This window comes from Xenopus laevis, chromosome 2S (assembly GCF_017654675.1).
Source record: "Xenopus laevis strain J_2021 chromosome 2S, Xenopus_laevis_v10.1, whole genome shotgun sequence".
In the NCBI taxonomy this organism is placed as follows: Eukaryota; Metazoa; Chordata; class Amphibia; order Anura; family Pipidae; genus Xenopus; species Xenopus laevis.
This window is the reverse complement of record NC_054374.1, coordinates 65646759-65667880: the sequence shown is the minus strand read 5'-3', so window position 1 is coordinate 65667880 and position 21122 is coordinate 65646759. Positions and strand designations below refer to the sequence as shown.

Below are 21122 nucleotides of genomic sequence, written 5' to 3'. Positions count from 1 at the left end.
GGCCTACCTTATTTCTTTCTGGCCTTGCCTGAATTTAAACGTGTATAAGAGCGTGCGTGTATATAGTGAATAAAGTACCCCCTCTTGTAAAATATAAGGATATTATAAGTTACCGAGGAGTTTCATGACCATATAAAAATACGAGGCCGAAGGCCGAGTGTTTTTATACAGGTCATGGAACCCCGAGGTAACTTCTAATATCCTCATATTTTACAACTGGGGTACTTTATTTATTATAATACACAAATTTTAGTGAGTCATGTGACAGAAATTACATCACTACTCACCGTTTATAACTGATGACATCACTACTCACCGTTTATAAGGATATAATTTACAGGATATTCATGGCTTTTGTGTATTATAAGTGTATATGCATATGTAAGCACACACATTTTTAGTTGATATTGTTTTAAAAGTGCTTAATCTATTATAATATTATATATGTTACCATAAAACAGTGGAAAAAATAATCATATTTGAAAGGTCTTTTCTCTTTGTGATATTTCCATTGAGATTACTATTGAACTTGCATACCTTTTATATGTGTATGTGCCATAGACTGTGTGTTTGACCATGTCAATAGCACATATTGGGGTGGAGGAAGTGTCCAACACTAGTGTGGGCTTAAATATAATGTTGGTAGATACCTGTTAATACCATATAGAATTGTTTTGTACAGGGACCTGTGTAATACTTCTGTGAACAAGATGGTATACATAGGCACAAATAATGTCAGCTTTAATATAACGGCTATCATTTTATTAGAGAACAGTGAGTCAGAAATTAATGAAATGTGTTTATGTAGTATGCTGCTATACTTGTAATAAAATGGATTGAATGGTTTTGCTGCTTTTTTGATCATAGATTATTGATTATAGTTTGATTAAGGAAACATAATAAAGAAGGCTAACAGGGAATATATATATATATATATATATATATATATATATATATATATATATATATATATATATATATATATATATATATATATATATATAAAGACCTAAAGGAACTGTATTTAATAAAAATTGTGTTTTAGCCATTTAAAAACCCCGAAAACATACACCAATTTATCTTTTAGAAGATGATGCCATGACGATCATATTTTATGGAAATTGCACTATTGATTAATAAAGATCTTGAAATGTGCTTGTTGAGTGGCAGTTCCTTATCCTTTGCGACTACATTTGTTATTACAAGCATACAAAACATGTTTGTTTACTGATATTACTGTACAGTACCATATGTTCATTGTGTGTGTTAGTTACAGTCTGATTTGTAACAACCGTTACACTTTAATATATTCTGACGATGTTTTTGTGTGCATTCAACAGTTTTGAAGGTTGGTTACCTACAAAACCATGGACAACATTACATGACATCATATTTGTTATACTTGTCTACTATCTATCAGTGTAAAATTAATATTTTAAAACCTCAAATTTACTGCCTTTAAGTTGAATTGCACTTTACCCCTTGTCAAAACTAAATGACAACCCCACCTAACAGTTGCCTTTAGACCCAGAAAGAGCAGAATAAAGAAACTGAAATGAGATTTGTGGTTAGCTCCATTTTCTGCATTTGGATAATATTTTTACATTCCCTGTGCGACCATTCATCCTCCTGTCTGAAGTGCTAGCCCCAGCCAGGCTCCAAATCAAGTGGCTTTCAAATTTTAATTTAGTGGAGGCGTTAAGAAAAGCAGATGATTCTCAGTGATAAGTTAGAGCAGATATCTCCTAGGTGAAAAGTTAAAGCCATTTATTAGAGAAGATAGTGCTGTGAGATTCTTCAATGTGACGCGAGACGCTAGGCCAGAATCTAAGCCATCAGCTGAGACACATGATACAAAGATAGGTTGGAATGGATGCTTGTACTTTACAGTGGGGCCAAGATGCCTGGAATGTAGAACACAATAATTACAAGTTTTTTTTTCACGATAAAACACTCTTGACTGCCACTTTAAGTCAAGAAAGGTTACCGCACTTGGAGACTCTCTTTTAATTGGTTTTGGGCATATGATTTCAGAGGTTGGGGTTCAAATGAATCTGTTCTTTGCTTAAGTTTCCTTTAGTGCTTTGGCTTGCTTTGTTTTTCTGCAGCAGTTATAGATGTGGAGTCGTAGAGCTCTAAAATAGCCATTAGCCTTGCTGTAGGCAGTGACTCAGCTTAAGTAAATAGGGCTGATTCTTTAGCTACAGAACTTGCAGTTCATTTCATTATATAGTATAGTAAAGCTTTGTATTACTCAAACTTTGTATTACAGGTATCATAAATCTGTAAAAACATATTTAAAGAAAATACATTTACTTATGTTAATATAAAACTGGGTAATGTTCTAATCTACATAATAGTGTGTTTATACACTCCACTTATAGCCCAACAATTTTACAAATAAGCTTTAAAACACATTTTTGTAAAGACTTTGTTTATTTAAATCACTATCACACAGCAGTTTTAAAAGACATTGAAATTAAGGTGTGCAAGTGTATATGCTAAATGTACAGACATTAAAGTAGTCATGTTTATTCTCATTTGTCAATGGTTATTCTTATTATAGGTGGGCCAGTAGAGTTACAATAATTGAGGTGGTTGTACCCCCAAGGGTAGGAAATTTGAATAATCCCCTGTTACTCTTGCAATGCCACTTCCAACCCGTGGCAACCCTTGGCCTCTCTGAGAGAGGCCAAAGTGGCCTCAATTGTCCAAGTGTGCTGGTCCCCGGAGGCTTTTGTGATAGTGAACTGACCTGTAAGTACAGAGATCTTATTCAGGTTGGCCAGGTTGCTTGCATCTAATTAGGCCATAGTAGAGCTGTGTTTCTGCTATTTTCTGTTACTGAATACAGAAATGTAAACTGTGAGTCAGAATGTGAACTATAAATTCTAGCGACTGTACTATATATACCTTCAGGCAGTAATATAAATCAATATCTTCAGTCACTACCTCCTTCCCTGCTTGTCACAGTGTTAGGAAGGACAAGAGTCAATCTTAATGCATTGATGTTCTCAGAGGTGCTCCGTGATTCAGTTTTATTCTTGGGAATATTCCTACCAGTCTATCATATAAAAACTGCCCATAATTACAGTAATTGCGGTGAATTGTGACACTGTATTTATGTCAGTCTAAACAGTAGAGTATATACACAACTGAGTTGGGCCAGAGCGAGGGAACAGAACTTCACAGACTGCAGTCATGATGTTTTGTAAGCATCAGTAAGGAACAACATTTTATAGATTGAAGTCATGATGTTTTGTAAGCAACAATATTTATTAAGCAACGAATTGTCCTTTTAAGTGCTTATCTAGGGCCAAAGAAATTAACAAATAGGAGCAAGGTGTAAAAATAACTATTTATTTTCAAAAAGTTAAAACCACTTTTTTTTTTTACTTTTTGAAAATAAAGAGTTATTTGTAATGGATTGATGTGCTTAGAGGTGCTCTGTAATTCAATTTTATTCTATGCACTATGGTGACTGCTTGGGATTGCAGTATACGTGCAGCACAAAGAGAATACATCAGCCCGTAATGACCATGTCTGCGTTTAGAGTAGAGTAATATTTTTGACTGGTACGGCTGTGGGATGTTTAAATGAATAAATATGAATTTCTTTGTTCTATACCAGGGCTGTCCATAGGGTGTGTGCCATACTCTTCCTGCCCTATTCTCCCTGTGTGTGCCATACTCTTCCTGCCCTATTCTCCCTGTGTGTGCCATACTCTGTGCCCTATGCTCCCTGTTTGTGCCATACTCTATGCCCTATGTTTTTTTGGTGTGAACCACTATTAATATGGACATGGTCTTGTGGTAATGTGGGTGTGGTTTAAAGTGGGTGTGGTTTAAAACAGGGAGTGGTCAACACCAGCTTCCATTAATGGCCCTCCACCCAGTAGGCCAGAAAAATTCTGGCCCTCTGTAGCACAGAAGTTGGACAGCACTGTCCAGTATTTTAATAAATCAATAGTAAATGTATAACTTATGTTTTTCTCTCTTGTAGCTCAGAAAGGGCAGTGGCAGAGTGGCTTCTTTGACTATGGTTCTTTCATGGAGATCATGCAGCCATGGGCACAGACTGTAGTTGTTGGAAGGGCTAGGTAAGTAGAAATTATATTTAATGTTCATTAATATGGGTGTATAACTAGTGTGCCCATGTGTGTGGTATACTGCAAAATAATTGGGTGGGTATTACAAGTTTGAAATTGTGATTTCAGGCAGTGTTTGAATTTATAATAAATCAGCTAAAATAAGAAGCTACAGGTATAGGATCCATTATCCAGAAACCCATTATGGAAATGCTTCAAATTGCAGGAAGGCCATCTGCCATAGACTATATTTTAATCAGATTATTAAAATTTTTTCAAAAGTATTTCCTTTTTCTATGTATTAATAATACAGTACAAGCATGGGATCTGTTATCCAGAATGCGTGGGACCTGGGGTTTTCCGGATAACAGATCTGTCTGTAATTTGGATCTTCATACCTTCTGCTAGAAAACCATGTAAACATTTAATGAACCTAATAGGCTGGTTTTTGCGTCCAATGAGGATTAATTATGTCTTCGTTTAGATCAGTAATTATTACAGGGAAAAAGGAAATCTTTTTAAAAAATTTGGATTATTTGGAGAAAATGCAGTCTATGGGAAATGGCCTTTCTGTAATTTGGAACTTTATGAATAACGTGTTTCTGGATACCGGATCCCATACCTGTACCTTGTACTTGACTGTAACTACATTATAATTTATCTTTATTGGAGGCGAAACAACCTTAATTAATGTTTAAATACATTTTTGTAGACTTAAGATACAGTAATGCAAATTATGGAAAGATTCTTTATTCGGAAAACCCTAGGTCCTGAGCATTCTGGATAATAGGCATTAAGTATTGTGGACCTGTTGGGTCCATCTGTATTATGCACATGTGCATTCCTTACTTTGGGGATGTGGGTTAAACAAGCTATTGCCAAGAGGTTAATATAGTGCCTACAGCAAAAGGAAGACATTATTATAAGCACAACATTGCACCCTCTGGTACAAGCAACATGTTTGTCCCATACCTTCTAGTGATGTGTGGGTCAACTAAAAGTCTACCTGCACCCGACTCTGGAGAGGAGACGGGGTGGACGCAGGTTAAAATTCACCCCGCACCCGCCCTCGGCCCACAAATGTTGTGCAGCAGTCGACCCCAACCCGCGGGTAAACTCACTTAATATTTACAAAACAGAAAGAATCCCACAAAAGATTTTTCTCTCCTAAGCTGGTTGAAGAAGTTCTTCCCCAGAAACATCACATTAATGCAATTAAAGACAGACCAGCTATTGTAACATGAAGATGGGTGGGGGGGAGGAAAAATATAGTGTAGTAGATTGGTTTACTGACTTATGATAAAATATTGAAGAGGTTTGTACCATAATACTCTCTAGTCCGTGCAGGTAATTATAGTTCAACTATAGATCAACGCCACAGGCTATGGAAAAAAAAAACCCCAAATAACAGAACCTAGTGCAATATAGTTAATATTCCGTGCAGTCACCAAAGTATTACAGCACTAATCTGTGTGTGTCTTGAACCAGTCTATGCACAGATTTGTCTTGTTTGTTCTAAAGTGCTATAGTGATTTCTACAAAGTGCTATCTCCAAAATTAAATTATAATTAAGTCAACCAAGGTGCTTATAGTGCTTGCTTCAAAAGGTAAAATTAATTAAAATAAGGTGCAATGGCATTTTCTTCAATCAGTAAAACTCAGCATGTGGCTTCTCCACTCTCTGGTTGGCACAAGATTACAAGATTCCTGATTTCAAAACAGCATATCAATATCAACTCCAGTGTATTCCTTTTTCTGTAAAGACAAAAAAAGCAGGGACAGCACCCATAGTGTAATTTGCCTTTATTTTCTAAAAGGTTTTAAAACTTACTGCACTTACATAAGTCACACTTCTGAGTTCATATCAAACAATCCAGTCTTAGGACAGAGACAAACGAGAAGATTCGGGGAGATTAGTCGCCCGGCGACAAATTGCCGCTTCTTCAGACGACTAATCTCCACAGACTGCCTCCCTGCCGCTAGAATCTAAATTGCCTGCGGGGTGGCACTCCGAGTGAAAACTAATAGGTCCAAGTGCTATCCCACCGGCGATTTAGATTCTAGCTGGCGGGGAGGCAGTTCAGGGAGATTAGTCACACGAAGAAGAGGCGATTTGTTGCCGGACGACTAAATCTACACGAATCTTCTCGTCTGTCTCTGCCCTTATAATGCAGATCATGGCGGTGTTTGTTAGTGTTTGCAACATTAACTCTGTTATCTGAATTATAGTTCAACCAACTACTTTAGTCGTCATGTAATACAGTGTAAAGTGTATATAAACTGGCAGATATGCCTTCCACAAAATTACAAGTGCATTCACTCATCTAGTTTTCAAAAAATAAAGTGCAGAGAGTTCAAAGTTCAAAAACACTATTGTATGTTACCATAAAAAATTGCTATAGTAAACCACAGGTAAACCCACAGGTCTCGCGGGCTACAGGTCGGCCCATTCATCACTACTACCTTCATTGTTTTGCCCATCTGTTGAAGAAAAACGTGACATTATAAAACATATGTTACAAATGTACAGTGGTATGAAAAACTATTTGCCCCCTTCCTGATTTCTTATTCTTTTGCATGTTTGTCACACAAAATGTTTCTGATCATCAAACACATTTAACTATTAGTGAAAGATAACACAAGTAAACACAAAATGCAGTTTTTAAATGAGGGTTTTTATTATTTAGGGAAAAAAGAAATCCAAACCTGTGTGAAAAAGTAATTGCCCCCTGAACCTAATAACTGGTTGGGCCACCCTTAGCAGCAATAACTGCAATCAAGCGTTTGCGATAACTTGCAACGAGTCTTTTACATCGCTCTGGAGGAATTTTGGCCCACTCATCTTTGCAGAATTGTTGTAATTCAGCTTTATTTGAGGGTTTTCTAGCATGAACCGCCTTTTTAAGGTCATGCCACAACATCTCAATAGGATTCAGGTCAGGACTTTGACTAGGCCACTCCAAAGTCTTCATTTTGTTTTTCTTCAGCCATTCAGAGGTGGATTTGCTGGTGTGTTTTGGGTCATTGTCCTGCTGCAGCACCCAAGATCGCTTCAGCTTGAGTTGACAAACAGATGGCCGGACATTCTCCTTCAGGATTTTTTGGTAGACAGTAGCATTCATGGTTCCATCTATTACAGCAAGTCTTGCAGGTCCTGAAGCAGCAAAACAACCCCAGACCATCACACTACCACCACCATATTTTACTGTTGGTATGATGTTCTTTTTCTGAAATGCTGTGTTACTTTTACGCCAGATGTAACGGGACGCGCACCTTCCAAAAAGTTCAACTTTTGTCTCGTCGGTCCACAAGGTATTTTCCCAAAAGTCTTGGCAATCATTGAGATGTTTTTTAGCAAAATTGAGACGAGCCTTAATGTTCTTTTTGCTTAAAAGTGGTTTGTGCCTTGGAAATCTGCCATGCAGGCCGTTTTTGCCCAGTCTCTTTCTTATGGTGGAGTCGTGAACACTGACCTTAATTGAGGCAAGTGAGGCCTGCAGTTCTTTAGATGTTGTCCTGGGGTCTTTTGTGGCCTCTCGGATGAGTTGTCTCTGCGCTCTTGGGGTAATTTTGGTCGGCCGGCCGGCCACTCGTGGGAAGGTTCACCACTGTTCCATGTTTTTGCCATTTGTGGATAATGGCTCTCACTGTGGTTCGCTGGAGTCCCAAAGCTTTAGAAATGGCTTTATAACCTTTGAAATTGAACTCAGGTGTGATAAACCACAGTTAAGTTATTTTTTAACAAGGGGCGCAATCACTTTTTGGAGTTTTTTTTCTCCCTTAATAACGTAAACCTTCATTTAAAAACTGCATTTTGTGTTCAATTATGTTATCTTTGACTAATAGTTAACGGTTTTTGATGAGCAGAAACATTTAAGTGTGACAAACATGCAAAAGAATAAGAAATCAGGAAGGGGGCAAATAGTTTTTCACACCACTGTATGTTGTTTGTCAAACTCATGTATGAATTTATGATAAACTATGACTTTCATTTGTTACAGTGTAATCAGCTTACAATTAAGCATTACTATGGGATGTGCTAAACACTGTCCCAACAGTTAACTCATATACAGGTATGGGATCCATTATACAGAAAACCATATTTCCTTTTCCTCTGTAATAATTAAACAGTACCGGTTACTTGCTCCAAACTAAGATATAATTAATCATTATTAGAAGCAAAACCAGCCTGCCGGCCCAGATCCGCGATCTGCAGGCTCCTGCCACATCTGCCAGAAAAACATAGTGTGCCTGCGCACAAGCACACATGCTTGGCGCCGGCGGTGGGGGTTGTTTGTCCAGAGGGGGACCCTGGACAGCAGCCCTAGTGGGGCCCTGGGCACCCTAGTCTGACCCTGCCAACTCACTTTTTTATGTAGATCAGAGGTTCTAAAACTTTTCTTACATTTTTATCCCAGTTAGTAAATCCCTTTGCCTATATGAAAATATCTACTGAAACTAAAATTAGGGGTACAGGTGTCCACCTGACATCTGGTATCTGTAGACGAAACTGATGAGTTCGCCTTGGAGTCAATATGCACAATTACCAGTGCTCTGGAACAATCCATAACAGATTATAGTTAGCATGCATTTGTAATAAGCCCAACCTTTTGTATTTTATCCTTGGTGTTGCTCCTCTCAGATTCTAACTTTCTTAGCTAGAAAGCTGTTACCAGACTGAGAAGGAGAACTCAAAAGGCATCTTATATTTTATAAAGGCACCATATAACCTAGTCGTCTTATTCATTCCACAATGGGGAATGAACTGAAAAACACAATATGAATTATTCTAGTGGCCACATTAAGAATGAATAAAATGTCAACGTAAATTAATCATTAAAAAATCTTCATCCCTGATTCCCTTATGTTTTGTTTTTCTTCAGCACTTTAATATAGTAATTCAACATATTATTTATTAATTTATTAATACATTCATTAATAGCTTTGGCCATCAAGCTTCCTGTTTAGCCACCTGGATGTCCTTTTTCAACACAATGCATTGAGGCTCAATGATTCTAACCCTTGGTTACTATCCTTTTCATGTTAACTCACCTGGCTCTAAGGTACTGCAAACTTCTTGAAAAATGAGTCTCTTTCAAAGGCAGTGACATTTCCAAAAGAGAAAAGAAATAATAATAGACATAAATGTATTCTTCGGGGGATGGTTTCTGTAAGTGCCTCCAAAACTCATCTTTTGTGTGCACTGTATGTTTGGAATATATGTGCTCTTGGCTGTAAATTGTCTTTTATTGTACTCTGGCATCTTGTCCGGGGATGAGCCATAAAACAAGATGTAGCATCTTCATGTGCAGAGACTGATAAAATTTATATGAAGTATAATGGAAAACAGAAGTTGTTTTGAGTCATTTTTCCCATTCCATAAATAACCGTAATCCTCTGATAATAAGCCATCCATCATTAGCTTGCATGCCTCTTGGTGCCTACGTATTAAGCTGTGTGTTTGAAGCAAGTCTGACAATTAACATCTCTGCTGTGTTTTTTTAATTTTAAATTTGTTTGGTATTTGAATAATTTTTTAAGGAATTTAAAAAAAAAAAATTGCATTCAAAATTATGTTTGCAGTTATTAATTAATTAAAAAAAGACAGCTGACTTCATTCAATTCTAAAGGGAGTACTACATTATTACCTCCATTCTAATAATTAGTACTTGACTAAAAGTGTGCTTCTTGTTTTGATGTTGTTAAAAAGGATGTTTGTATGTTTTGTCTTTTTTTTTTTTATTTAAATGCTGTGCCTCATTATGCCTTGTCAATGATTTGCCCAAACCATGCTTTGTGGCTAAGCCATGCTCCTGGTCTCACCCATGCTGAGGTCTGTGCATTCTAGGTATCTGCAGTGTCGGACTGGGCCACTGGGAAACTTCCTGCTTCAAAACATTTGGCCTCTTATAAGGCCATTCCCTATTACTATGAGAACAAAGAGGCTAAATAGATGGAAAAATAGGCTATAGTATGTAAAGAAAAGTGACTGGAAGAATAGAGGTTGAGTGAGGAGAGAAAGAAAAATAGTGCTGATAGTGGGCCCCTGGTCTAAGGTTTGGTGGGCCCCTGGTCTAAGGTTTTTTGTTGGGCCCCTGATCTAAGGTTGTTTTGGTGGGCCCCTGGTGTCCCAGTCCTACACTGGGTGTCTGCAAAAAGAGACACTTGGGAGGTTCCACCTATTAGTTTGTGATGCTTACATTTGCTTTTAGCCAGCAAAGTTCCTTCAAACTAATTACATAAACAAAGGCTGTTCAACTTGAAACCTTCCACTTGTTGCAAATCTCCCAGAAACCCTGTGACTAATAAAACCACAGCTGGTGGGCCTCAGGGAACCTGCAATAAAGCATCATTCATTTTTCTTTTCTTCTTTTCATGGCAACACCTAATTTACTTTCCAGAACATTACATGCTAACTATAAAAGTAGAATACAACTTTCAGGTATCCGAATCTGAAAAATCTTCCTCCCTGTATACACGTCCGGCTCTTTCATTATACTTTTTCGACTCTTCAATTTCTTTTTCTCTAACTCTCTCTTTTTTTTCCCCCACTGTAGCAGTGGAAAGGCAGGTGAGCAAGCTCAGAGGCGTCTGTGCTGAAAGCTCAAATTGAAACTGCGTATGGATGGAGCCTGTAGGGCCATCCATCTCTCACACCTTTCATTTCTTGTAAATTCATTACAAACATTTAAATAGAAAAAAAAGTCCAATAAAAACGTAACTAACTCTAGACAAAGAATAAATAGGCTATTACCCTGAGAGTGTGCATGAGGGAATTATTTCACTCTACGGCCTCAGCAGCTCATGAGTCACTGGTGTTTTACACTGGATGCATACATCACTATGCGAGTATCATCTCACCGAAATGTATAGTCTGTGTACAAGAAAATATGAAGGCACTTTTTATTTCCTCTTTATTCCTGCCTCGCATCTTCCCCTCAGCGGAGCAATCACACCAGGCAGGCTTCTTCGATTGAATAAGATGCTATGAAATAACAGGAAGACAAAAAGTGTCTTGCTGCAATACAAAAAAAAGAGCCAAAATAAAGATATGTGAGAAAAGATTACTGCAGGCACAGAATACAAGCAAAGGAGCCTGCAAGCCCCATCTTTAAGGACTGTTACATCAAATGAATGTCACTGTCTAATATTTATGTACTGTGGAACATATTAGATTCAGACCTACTGTATTTATCAGAATGAATAGCAGAATTAATTCAATTACTTTATTGCAATGATCAATTTTGCTTTGAACTCACTGGTTATTCCCCATGGGCTTTGACATGAGTACCTATAGCCATCTATCGTTTTTAATTCATTTTTTATTTTTAAAAACCCTTTACAAGAATCAGATAATACATGTAAGCCTAAAGGGATGTAACCTGGTTTTATCTTTCTATGCATGCAGGTTAGGAGGCATACCTGTAGGAGTGGTTGCCGTGGAAACAAGAACTGTAGAGTTAAGTGTACCTGCTGATCCTGCAAACCTGGACTCAGAAGCCAAGGTTCGTTGATATGAACATAATACTGTGACCTTGAAAAAGTAATTTATGGGCTGCATTTCGTTTTGCAGTAACGTACAAAATAGTCTGTGTGCTTGTGTGTTCAAAATCAATAACCGTCTTTAATATTTCAGCTAAACAGTTTTCCCCTGATGTTAGAGCACAGAAGGGAACGTTTTGACTATTATTTTGCATATTCTTTAGATGGTTCTGCAAAACAGCTTATAATTACAGTATGTGTATGGGAATATAAATTGGAAGTGTTGATCTTAATATGGGCAGCACTTGGCAAGTTATCAGTAGTAGTGTTTGACGGCTATGCTGTATATATTGATTTGTTTGATTTATAGATAGCATTGCTAACTAATTCATGTTTAAACTGTAAATCAAGTTAAATTATTGAACTAGCAGCTTGGTTTATTTGTATTGATCTTAGAGCTTGCAGACATTGCATTGATCCAAATAGATTTCTTTAAGTTCCTGCACACTATGCACTTCCTCAACAAGTGATGTTGAGGTAAAGCCTCAAGAAAAGAGGCTGCCATTTTCTGATTTGGTAGGAAATCTGCTATCTCTTATTGAGTTGCAATATAGGGAAACAGATGCTTTGATTTGGTTATTTTTAGGGTAATAAAAATGGAAAATATTGACTTTTTCTGTATTTCAATGGAATTAGAATCTGATTTTCATAGAGCTGAAAATATATTTCCACAGCCTTTTAAAAAAAATAATGTTTGTTAAAGGAAAACTATACCCCCCAAACAATGTAGGCCTCTATAAAAAGATATTGCATAAAAATAAACCATAATTCATGTAAATAAACCATTTTCATAATAATATACTTTTCTAGTAGTATGTGCCATTGGGTAATCATAAATAGAAAATTGCTATTTTAAAAAATAAGGGCCACCCCCTGGGATCATAGGATTCACTGTACTCACAAACATACCAACAAACCATATATGTTTGGTCACATGAGCCAATTAACAGACAGAGTTGTGTCTTTTGCTTCCACACGTCTTCCTGTTACAGTTAGAGTTGAAGTATTTCTGGTCAGGTGATCTGAGACAGCACACAGACCATCACGAAATGGTGGCTCAAGGCAAGAGATGTAAAAGGGCAATATTTACTTAAATATATATTCCAGTTTGGTAAGATTCTTTAATATGTCACTTAATATGTTGCTTAAGTGTTCATTTTGGGGGGTATAATTTCCCTTTAATATTTCTTAAAATTCTTACAATAGATCTTTTACAGTATGATCTTAGACATGTTCTCAGACATTGCCACAGAATTATATGTGTGCGTATCCACCCAACAGCACTGACAGCAGCGTATCAGCTGAAAAGAAAATGGGGAGCAACAGGGTTATGGTGGTGCAGATGTTTACTGCTAAATTGCTGTGGTTGTCTTGAGCTCGTATAGAAGACCAAATCATTATGTCAAACATTTCTGCCCTACTTCTTTTACTAAGCTTTGGTTTTCCCTTTAAAGCTCTCCAATGGAACAAATGACCTTTTAACCAAATATATATTAAAAGTGCTTATAAATTCACTCTGGCTAGTACACTCTGGCCTCCTCAAAAGCAAGGGGTTATGCTGTGTGTCCCTGATGTTATACAACTGATCTTAGTCAACATGGTGGTTAGATTTACTGCCTTACACAGCTGGAGACCTAAGCTCAATTACACCTAGAGGGTTATGAGCAAGAAGTTTATGCCCCCCCCCCCCGCTTACATTGGTTTCCTCCATGTAGTCCTGGTTCCCTCCTCCCAAGTGCAAAAACACAGTTAATATCTGATAGGGGGCTTTCTTTTCTAGCAGTTGTATTAGAGCTAACTCCATTAAAATCACTAGAAATCCTGACTCTACATGTAGAATTTGTGCTGAAGGCAGTTATTTTGTTAGATTTTGTTTGTACTGGCATCAGTTATTTGAGTGAGCTCTAATACATCTGCTAGGAAAGGGAGTCCCCATTATAAGATATATTGGATCTAACTGTCAATGACTATCTGACACCCAACTTCTGCATCAAGAGAGAATGAAGAGAAACAGATGCTGAGAGAGGAATAGTGAAGATAAACTTGATTATTTCAGAAACGATGCAGAATGTTTTATTGGTTGTATTTAGAAAGTTTCTTATTTCAGTATGGTGAAGCTTATTTTACATTTTCATGATAGTTCCCCATTAACATAAGCAAGCTTTACCTGGTTTCTTACAATCTGAATACAGATTGCATTTTCATTTGTTTATTAGAATGCATACATATTTAATTAACATAGAAAAGGCTACATAACTGTTTCCTTCCAAATAAGTAACTTAATTGTTTTCTACAGATAATCCAGCAAGCCGGACAAGTTTGGTTTCCAGATTCTGCCTTTAAAACTGCCCAAGCCATCAAGGATTTCAACAGGGAAGGACTTCCCCTTATGGTGTTTGCAAACTGGAGAGGATTTTCTGGTGGAATGAAAGGTAATTGTTTATTATTCAATCAATCAATCCAGAAAAAAAGAATAATTTCTGTTTAGAGAATGTACAAAATATCAAAGCAGGGGTGCAAAATTTCTAAATTCTAAAAAAAAAAAAACTGTTAATTTCAAAAGATGTTATTCATATTCATGAATATAGAATGACATTACTTAAGTAAATTATTAGGGAACAGATAAACTACTCTGCACAATGTACTTTAATGCTGAATTCTTGGGACCTGGGATTGTACAGATAAGGGATCTTTCTGTAATTTGGATCACCATACCTTAAGTAATTTAAGCTTAAAAAACTAAAAATCATTTAAACATTAAACAAACCTAATAGGAATGTTTTGCCACCAGCATGAAATCATGCAACATAGTTAGGGTTATGTACACTGTACTGTTTTATTATTACAGAGAAAAATGTAATAAATTTTTTTAAAAATTATTTGCTTAGAATGGGTTCTTCGTGAGGTGGCTTTTCCAAAATTTGGCATTTTTTGGTTAATGGGTTTCTGTAAACCCATGTTTGTGTATATATTTGTTGCAATATTTGTCCCCCCACAGATTTGTTTTGGTTCTCCATGAACCGTCATAGTGATGACAGTTCAAGGACAATCAAAACAGGCTGATCTGAGGGAACATTTTCTATATCCGTGAGTGCTTCCACATACCTAAATATATTGTATTTCTTGTGGCCAGTTGTTACTCTGTGGGCAAGGTGGCAGGTTACTTAGTTTTTGTTTGTTCAAATGCTGTCTTTTTATAAACAGGTAGTACAAAAATTTTGAAGTCTATCGCATACCCATTAAAGGAATTGTACAGTATAAAAACTGGGTAAATAGATAGGGTGTGTAAAATAAAAAATGTTTTCAATATAGTTAGTTAGCCAAAAATGTAATCTATAAAGGCTGGAGTGACTGGATGTCTAACATAATAGCCAGAACACTACTTCCTGCTTTGCAGCTCTCTTGGTTTCCACTGATTGGTTACCAGGCAGTAACCAATCAGTGACTTGAGGGGGGGCCCACAACTGATAGCTTTTGAATCTGAGCTGCATGCTAAGGATCAGTTGCAAACTCACTGAACAGTTATGTCTCATGTGGGTCCCCTTAAAGGAGAAGGAAACCCTGTAGAAACAAAACACACCCCACCCCAAGTAGACCCCCCTCCCTCCTCCCCCCAGGCTAACTGCCCCCGGGGAAATGCCTGTAGAGGGGGGTGGGGGTTCAAGGTTTTTTATTCTCCTTTAAAGTATCTGACTAACTCAGAGTTAGAGAGCTGAAAAGCAGGAAGTTGTGTTCTGTTCTGTTATGTTAGACTTTCAGTTACTCCAGCCTTCATAGATTACACTTTTGGCTAACTAACTATATTAGAAACAAAATATCTCAATGTCTTAAATATATTTTAAGTGGGTTGAGTGCAGAGGACTTCTTGTATTTATCTGTGTATATAAATATATATATATCAGGAAATGGAAGGCCACAGGCACAGTTACTGTAAAACCCAGGTCTGGCAGGCCAAGAAAAATACAGGAGCGGCATATGCGGAGGATTGTGAGAATGGTTACAGACAACCCAAAGATCACCTCCAAAGACCTGCTGCAGATGGTGTATCTGTACATTGTTCTACAATTTGCATAAAGAACATCTAGTTATACAACTTAATACTGCTTCAGTAAAAAATTTTGTTTTCTTTATGCAGGCTGATGGGGATTGTGATCTGGGTGCCAAGTGAAAGCAAATATGTAACGTTTCGGTCCAGACTAATGTCCTGGTTTAGGACCGAAATGTCGAATAAACTCCTTTTTTTTGCATAATATGCACCCCGAGTGTGCCTGTTTTTACCGTTGCGTGTGTGTGTGTATATATATATCTATCTATATATATATATATATATATATATATATATATATATAATATATATATATATATATATAGATATAGATATATAGATAGATAGATAGATAGATAGATAGATAGATAGATATATAGATATATAGATATAGATATATATATATATAGATATATAGATATAGATATATATATAGATAGATAGATAGATAGATAGATAGATAGATAGATATACTCACACATACATATTCATGATGTAGTGAAGATTTTTTTGTAGGAAGAAAGATGAATACATTATGATATATGTGTTACTTAACAAGCTTTCCAATGTCAAAAATAGATTTTATTCATTGTAGTCTCTTATTACAGTCATTGCTTGTACTTGCTTGCATGAAACAGAAACACAGGCTGTGAGAAAAAAAAAGAAATATATATATATATATATTTTTTTTTTTTTTTTTTGAAAGAACATCTCAGAACATATCAGAACAAAAGCATTTAGTTTTTCATGCAGGACAGTCACAGGATTTTGTTATCCATTATCTCGTGTATGGAAGCATGATAGCATGCTTTAAGTGTTGGTTGTCAGTCTTGGAAGCCCTTTGGGTGTTGCTTAGCAGTTTTGGTTTCAGTACTGGACAGGGATTATGCAGGAAGGCAAAATAAACAATTACACCACTAGGAGCCAATTGCACTGTGGGTAAAATGATTCCAAAATTGTGTGTAATGAGTAGGAAAAGATTAGAGACAGCTCTGGCTATGCTGAAAATTGACATTAGTGGAGGGGAAAAAAACCTCTTTACTACTCGGGCTGGGAGGTCTAATTCTGGAAGGGAGAAAAAAAAACATATCAAGATTGTGTTCAGCGAGTTTCTCCAATGAGTTGTCTGTGGCCGGAAGGCTATTCCGCATAATGTAAAATTAAATTATAAAAAGCAAGTGAATATTTAGATGAAAGAACCATTTGGAAGCATTTTATTTAGACGAGGCGCCAATGACCCACAACAGTAAGACATCAAGCGTGAAATTTACTAGAAATTAGCAGTGGGGCCCCAGACTCAGCATGCATAGGCTAAGAGAATGCAAATCCATGGGAAATTAACCCATATGTTACAAAAAACCTCTAGAACTAAACCCTGGAAAGCCTTGCAGATCATTATAGGAACCTGATACATGCGTTTTATTTACCTCTCTCCCTGTTTTTGTGGAGAGCTTTGTCACTTTGCTATACTCTGGCACAAAATCATGTATCATTGTCAAAAATTTGCCCCAGTGAAAAAGTAAGAGTTGCCCGTCAATGGGAACTGGCACGGGTAGTGATTGTGGATATTTTATCATTCAATGAACAGGTCAGTAGGACAGTAACAAAATGCTAAGAATTGCACCCTGTTTCCCTTAGTAAGCATTTCTAAGCAACAATTTCCTGATATGTGAGTGCACAGGTAAGAGTCTGTCAAATGAACCGAGAATCCTCCCAAGTATTTTGTTGCCTGCCTATGGACATTATTAATTGGCAGGGCAACAAAACACCCAGGGGTGATAACCAGTGCCCTAAAGTGTTTTGTTGTTTTTATGTGCACACATCTTTTTCATAGCAATACTTTGGGACCAGCCGCACCACCAGAAAAATATGTACATATGAACTTTTCATATTTCACTTTTAATGACAGTTGCCCGTAGTCATTGTGACACAACCATTTAATGCCATTGATTCTCTGGATCCAGAACATAATACAATTGCAGATACAACACAAGAAACCAGAGTTGGGCCAGGCCAACTGGCCACCTGACACTCACGGGCACACCCATGTGAGCAGACAAAAGTGCACAGGTGTGCAAACAATGGCTCACATTCGTATGCTTTGCGCGACCTGTTCAGCCGGACATGGGGTAGTCCTAGGCACGTGCCTTTTTTTGCCTACCCCAAGTTCCGGCACAGCAAGAAAAACAATGGCTCACATTCGTATGCTTTGCGCGACCTGTTCAGCCGGACATGGGGTAGTCCTAGGCACGTGCCTTTTTTTGCCTACCCCAAGTTCCGGCACAGCAAGAAACACACTGCCTTTGAACAAAATCGAAAAGTAGTAGAGGGTTTGAATGTACTGAGAAAACATTAAAATTCACATGTAGGAATCTGATTTTCGTGTAGGAAATATTAGGTACAGACTTACTGTAATTGTGAAAAGCACTGAAAGGATCATTCAAATAAACAGTATTGATATTGGAATTGTGCCTATGTTCTAACTTCTGTCTGATATGGACTGGGCACTATCAAAACCTGCATAATGTGATATTTCACCTTTGTACTCTTTAAAGGAGAACTAAACCCTAAAAACGAATATGGCTAAAACGGCTATGTTTTATATACTGAACCAGCCTAAAGTTTCAGCTTCTTAATAGCAGCAATGATCCAGGACTTCAAACTTGTCACAGGGGGTCACCATCTTGGAAAGTGTCTGTGACACTCACATGCTCAGTGGGCTCTGAGCAGCTGTTGAGAAGCTAAGCTTAGGGGTCATCGTAAATTATCAATCATAAAAATTAGATTTGACTGTAATATAAACTGATGCTACAGGGCTGATTATTAAATTCTGATACTAGTTGCACTGGTTTCTGTGCTGCTATGTAGTAGATATCTGTATTAATTACTAATCAGCCTTATATTGTGACATTTATATTCTATGTGTACTGTATATTGCGAGTCAGTCCCTAAGCTCAGTAAGTGATAGCAGCACAGAGCATGTGCAGTGAATCAGCAGAATTGAAGATGGGGAGCTACTGGGGCATCTTTGGAGAGATCTTTACTGCTAAAGGGCTGTGGTTGTCTTGGGCTGGTACAAAAGCCCAAAACATAATGTACAACATTTCTACTTCTTTAGTTAAACTTCTTGTCCTTTAAAATGGGACTGACAGTCATTGGTACACTGTAAATATGCAGCTGAGCCCAATATGTTCAGTTGGGGTTAGACTTTCAGCGGTTTCTGTTGTAGTTTAACCCTTTTTAATTAAAATTTTTGTTTTCTAAAAAACCAGTGTTCAGAAATATGTTTTGTGCATGATCTTTAAACATACTAAATAAATACATCATTTTAAGTGCCCATCTGCTTCTACTGGACTCCTGCACCCCATCTTATCCAAAAGGAACATAACAGAAAGTGAAACCAAACAGAAAATCCACACAAAATAAAGAAATAAGTAGGCAAATTACCAAGAAAAACAATATATATATATACATATATATATACATGCTTCTCAAGTAAAATGTGAACTGATATAGTGTACAGGTTAGCTGTATTTTAACTTCCATAGTAGCAAATTAATGGGCAGATTTATCAAAGTTCGAATTTAGAATTTATATAAAAAATTTTTTTACTGTAATAAGTTCAAATATACTCACAACTTGAATGGGAGGTTATTTAAGAAAAATTTTGAACGTCTGATATTCGATAGAATAGTTCCAACCCGAAAATTTGAAACAAATTTGAATCGAGTTTTCCCTCCGAAAAAAACTCGAATGACAGTAAGGCAATTAACATATTCAAATGGTTCAACGGCCTTTGACTTATATGTGAAATAACCAGGTTTTAGATGGCGAATATTCGAATATGAACTGTTTCCATGGTCGAGGTGTGATATATCTCACATTCAAATAAGGGGATTCAAATTCGAATGTGTGAATTTTGACACCAAAAAAAAATAATTTTGAAATTCAAATTTGAATTTACTATTTGATCCTTAAAGGGGAAGGAAACCTAGTCGGCGCAAACCCCCCACCCCCCCATCCGTTTGTTGCCCACCCTCCCTCCTCCCCCCTGGCCTACCCGTCCCGCTGGGCAAATGCCCCTAACTTGTTACTTACCCTTCTGCGCAGGTCCAGTCCAGGGAGTTCACCGACGACATCTTCTTCCATGCGATCTTCTTCCTGCTGTGAACGGCACATGCGCAGTAGGATCATTTCGCCGGTACGATCTACTGCGCATGCGCCTGACTTTTGGCGCATGCGCAGTAGATCCGTACCGGCGAAATGATCCTACTGCGCATGCACCAAAACGCCGTTCACAGCAGGAAGAAGATCGCGTGGAAGAAGATGTCGTCGGTGAACTCCCTGGACTGGACCTGCTTGACCAGTTCATCTGTTAGATGATACAAGAGACTATGCCTGCTGTTCATCTATTTAGAAGTGGACATTTAAGAACTCTTGCACTACAGAACTGACTACTAATCAGATCTGATGCAGTTTTCTCTCTGCAGCCATGTAGTGTTCACATCTGAACCCAGCACTAACCTTCCAGTATGTGGATTTTAGAAATGTTTGGTTTAAAAACTAATTTTTATATTATGAACTAAGAAGACCTCTAAACGTGCTGTATGACCAATTATTAATTAGTTCAGGTGCATGTTTCACATCAGAGTAGGTAAGTCTGCAATGTGCCTTATACTAATTAGTAGTACTATTCTGGTTTATATACCTCTACGCAGCCTGAAATTGGGTAATACAAGTGAGTGAACATTAATTACAAGTGAACTATATTTTTGTTTGTGACTAATTAGTAGTACGCCATCCTGAATAGAGCTATATGGGGAATATGTTGCCTAACATAACAGCTAAAAAGCTTAAATGTTTCTAAAAGGTGGTCTATTAGTTAGTGGCACTTCTCTGCATTTCATATGTAGCTCTATAGCAAGCTACAACACACTGAGATTTGAAAACTTGGACCACCTCTCTTTTTTTTATTCTTAAAATGCCCCATGTAACAACTGTCTGTTCAGTACAGAAGAAATACACAAAGGCCAAGTAAATGGAGTAAAACAAAAAGCATCTCTATAACAATTATGGTCCAGGCCTTCAAAGTTGTCACAGAGAGTCACCATCTTGGATTTTGTTAAGAGGATTTTGTTTGTCAGTGACGAACAAGCAGCAAAATATGAGGTTCACATTCCATAGAAGCTGATGTTACAGGGCTGATTATTAAATTCTGATGTACAGGGCTGATTATTAAATTCTGATGTAAATTAGACTGGTTTCTGAACTGCCATTTAATGGGAATTTGAATTGATTACTATTTAGCCTTGTATTGTGATCTGTATATACAGAATATTTCAGTCCTTAAGTTCAGGTAATTGACAGCAGCACAGAGAATGTGCTGTAAATCCACCGAAAAGATGATGGGGAGCTACTGGGGACATATATTGAGGAACTAGTATTCAG

General features: G+C 37.2%; 1 protein-coding gene across 5 annotated transcripts in view; it reads left to right on the top strand.

The window, feature by feature from the left end:
- Nucleotides 1-21122, top strand: part of acaca.S (acetyl-CoA carboxylase alpha S homeolog) — a 232533-nt gene that overhangs the window by 179834 nt on the left and 31577 nt on the right. For all 5 annotated transcript variants that reach the window (XM_018249417.2, XM_018249415.2, XM_018249416.2 and 2 more), the window contains 3 exons: nt 4003-4099; nt 11496-11592; nt 13926-14061. In XM_018249417.2, coding sequence (XP_018104906.1) covers nt 4003-4099; nt 11496-11592; nt 13926-14061 — 330 coding nt within the window. The remainder of the gene's footprint in view (nt 1-4002; nt 4100-11495; nt 11593-13925; nt 14062-21122) is intronic.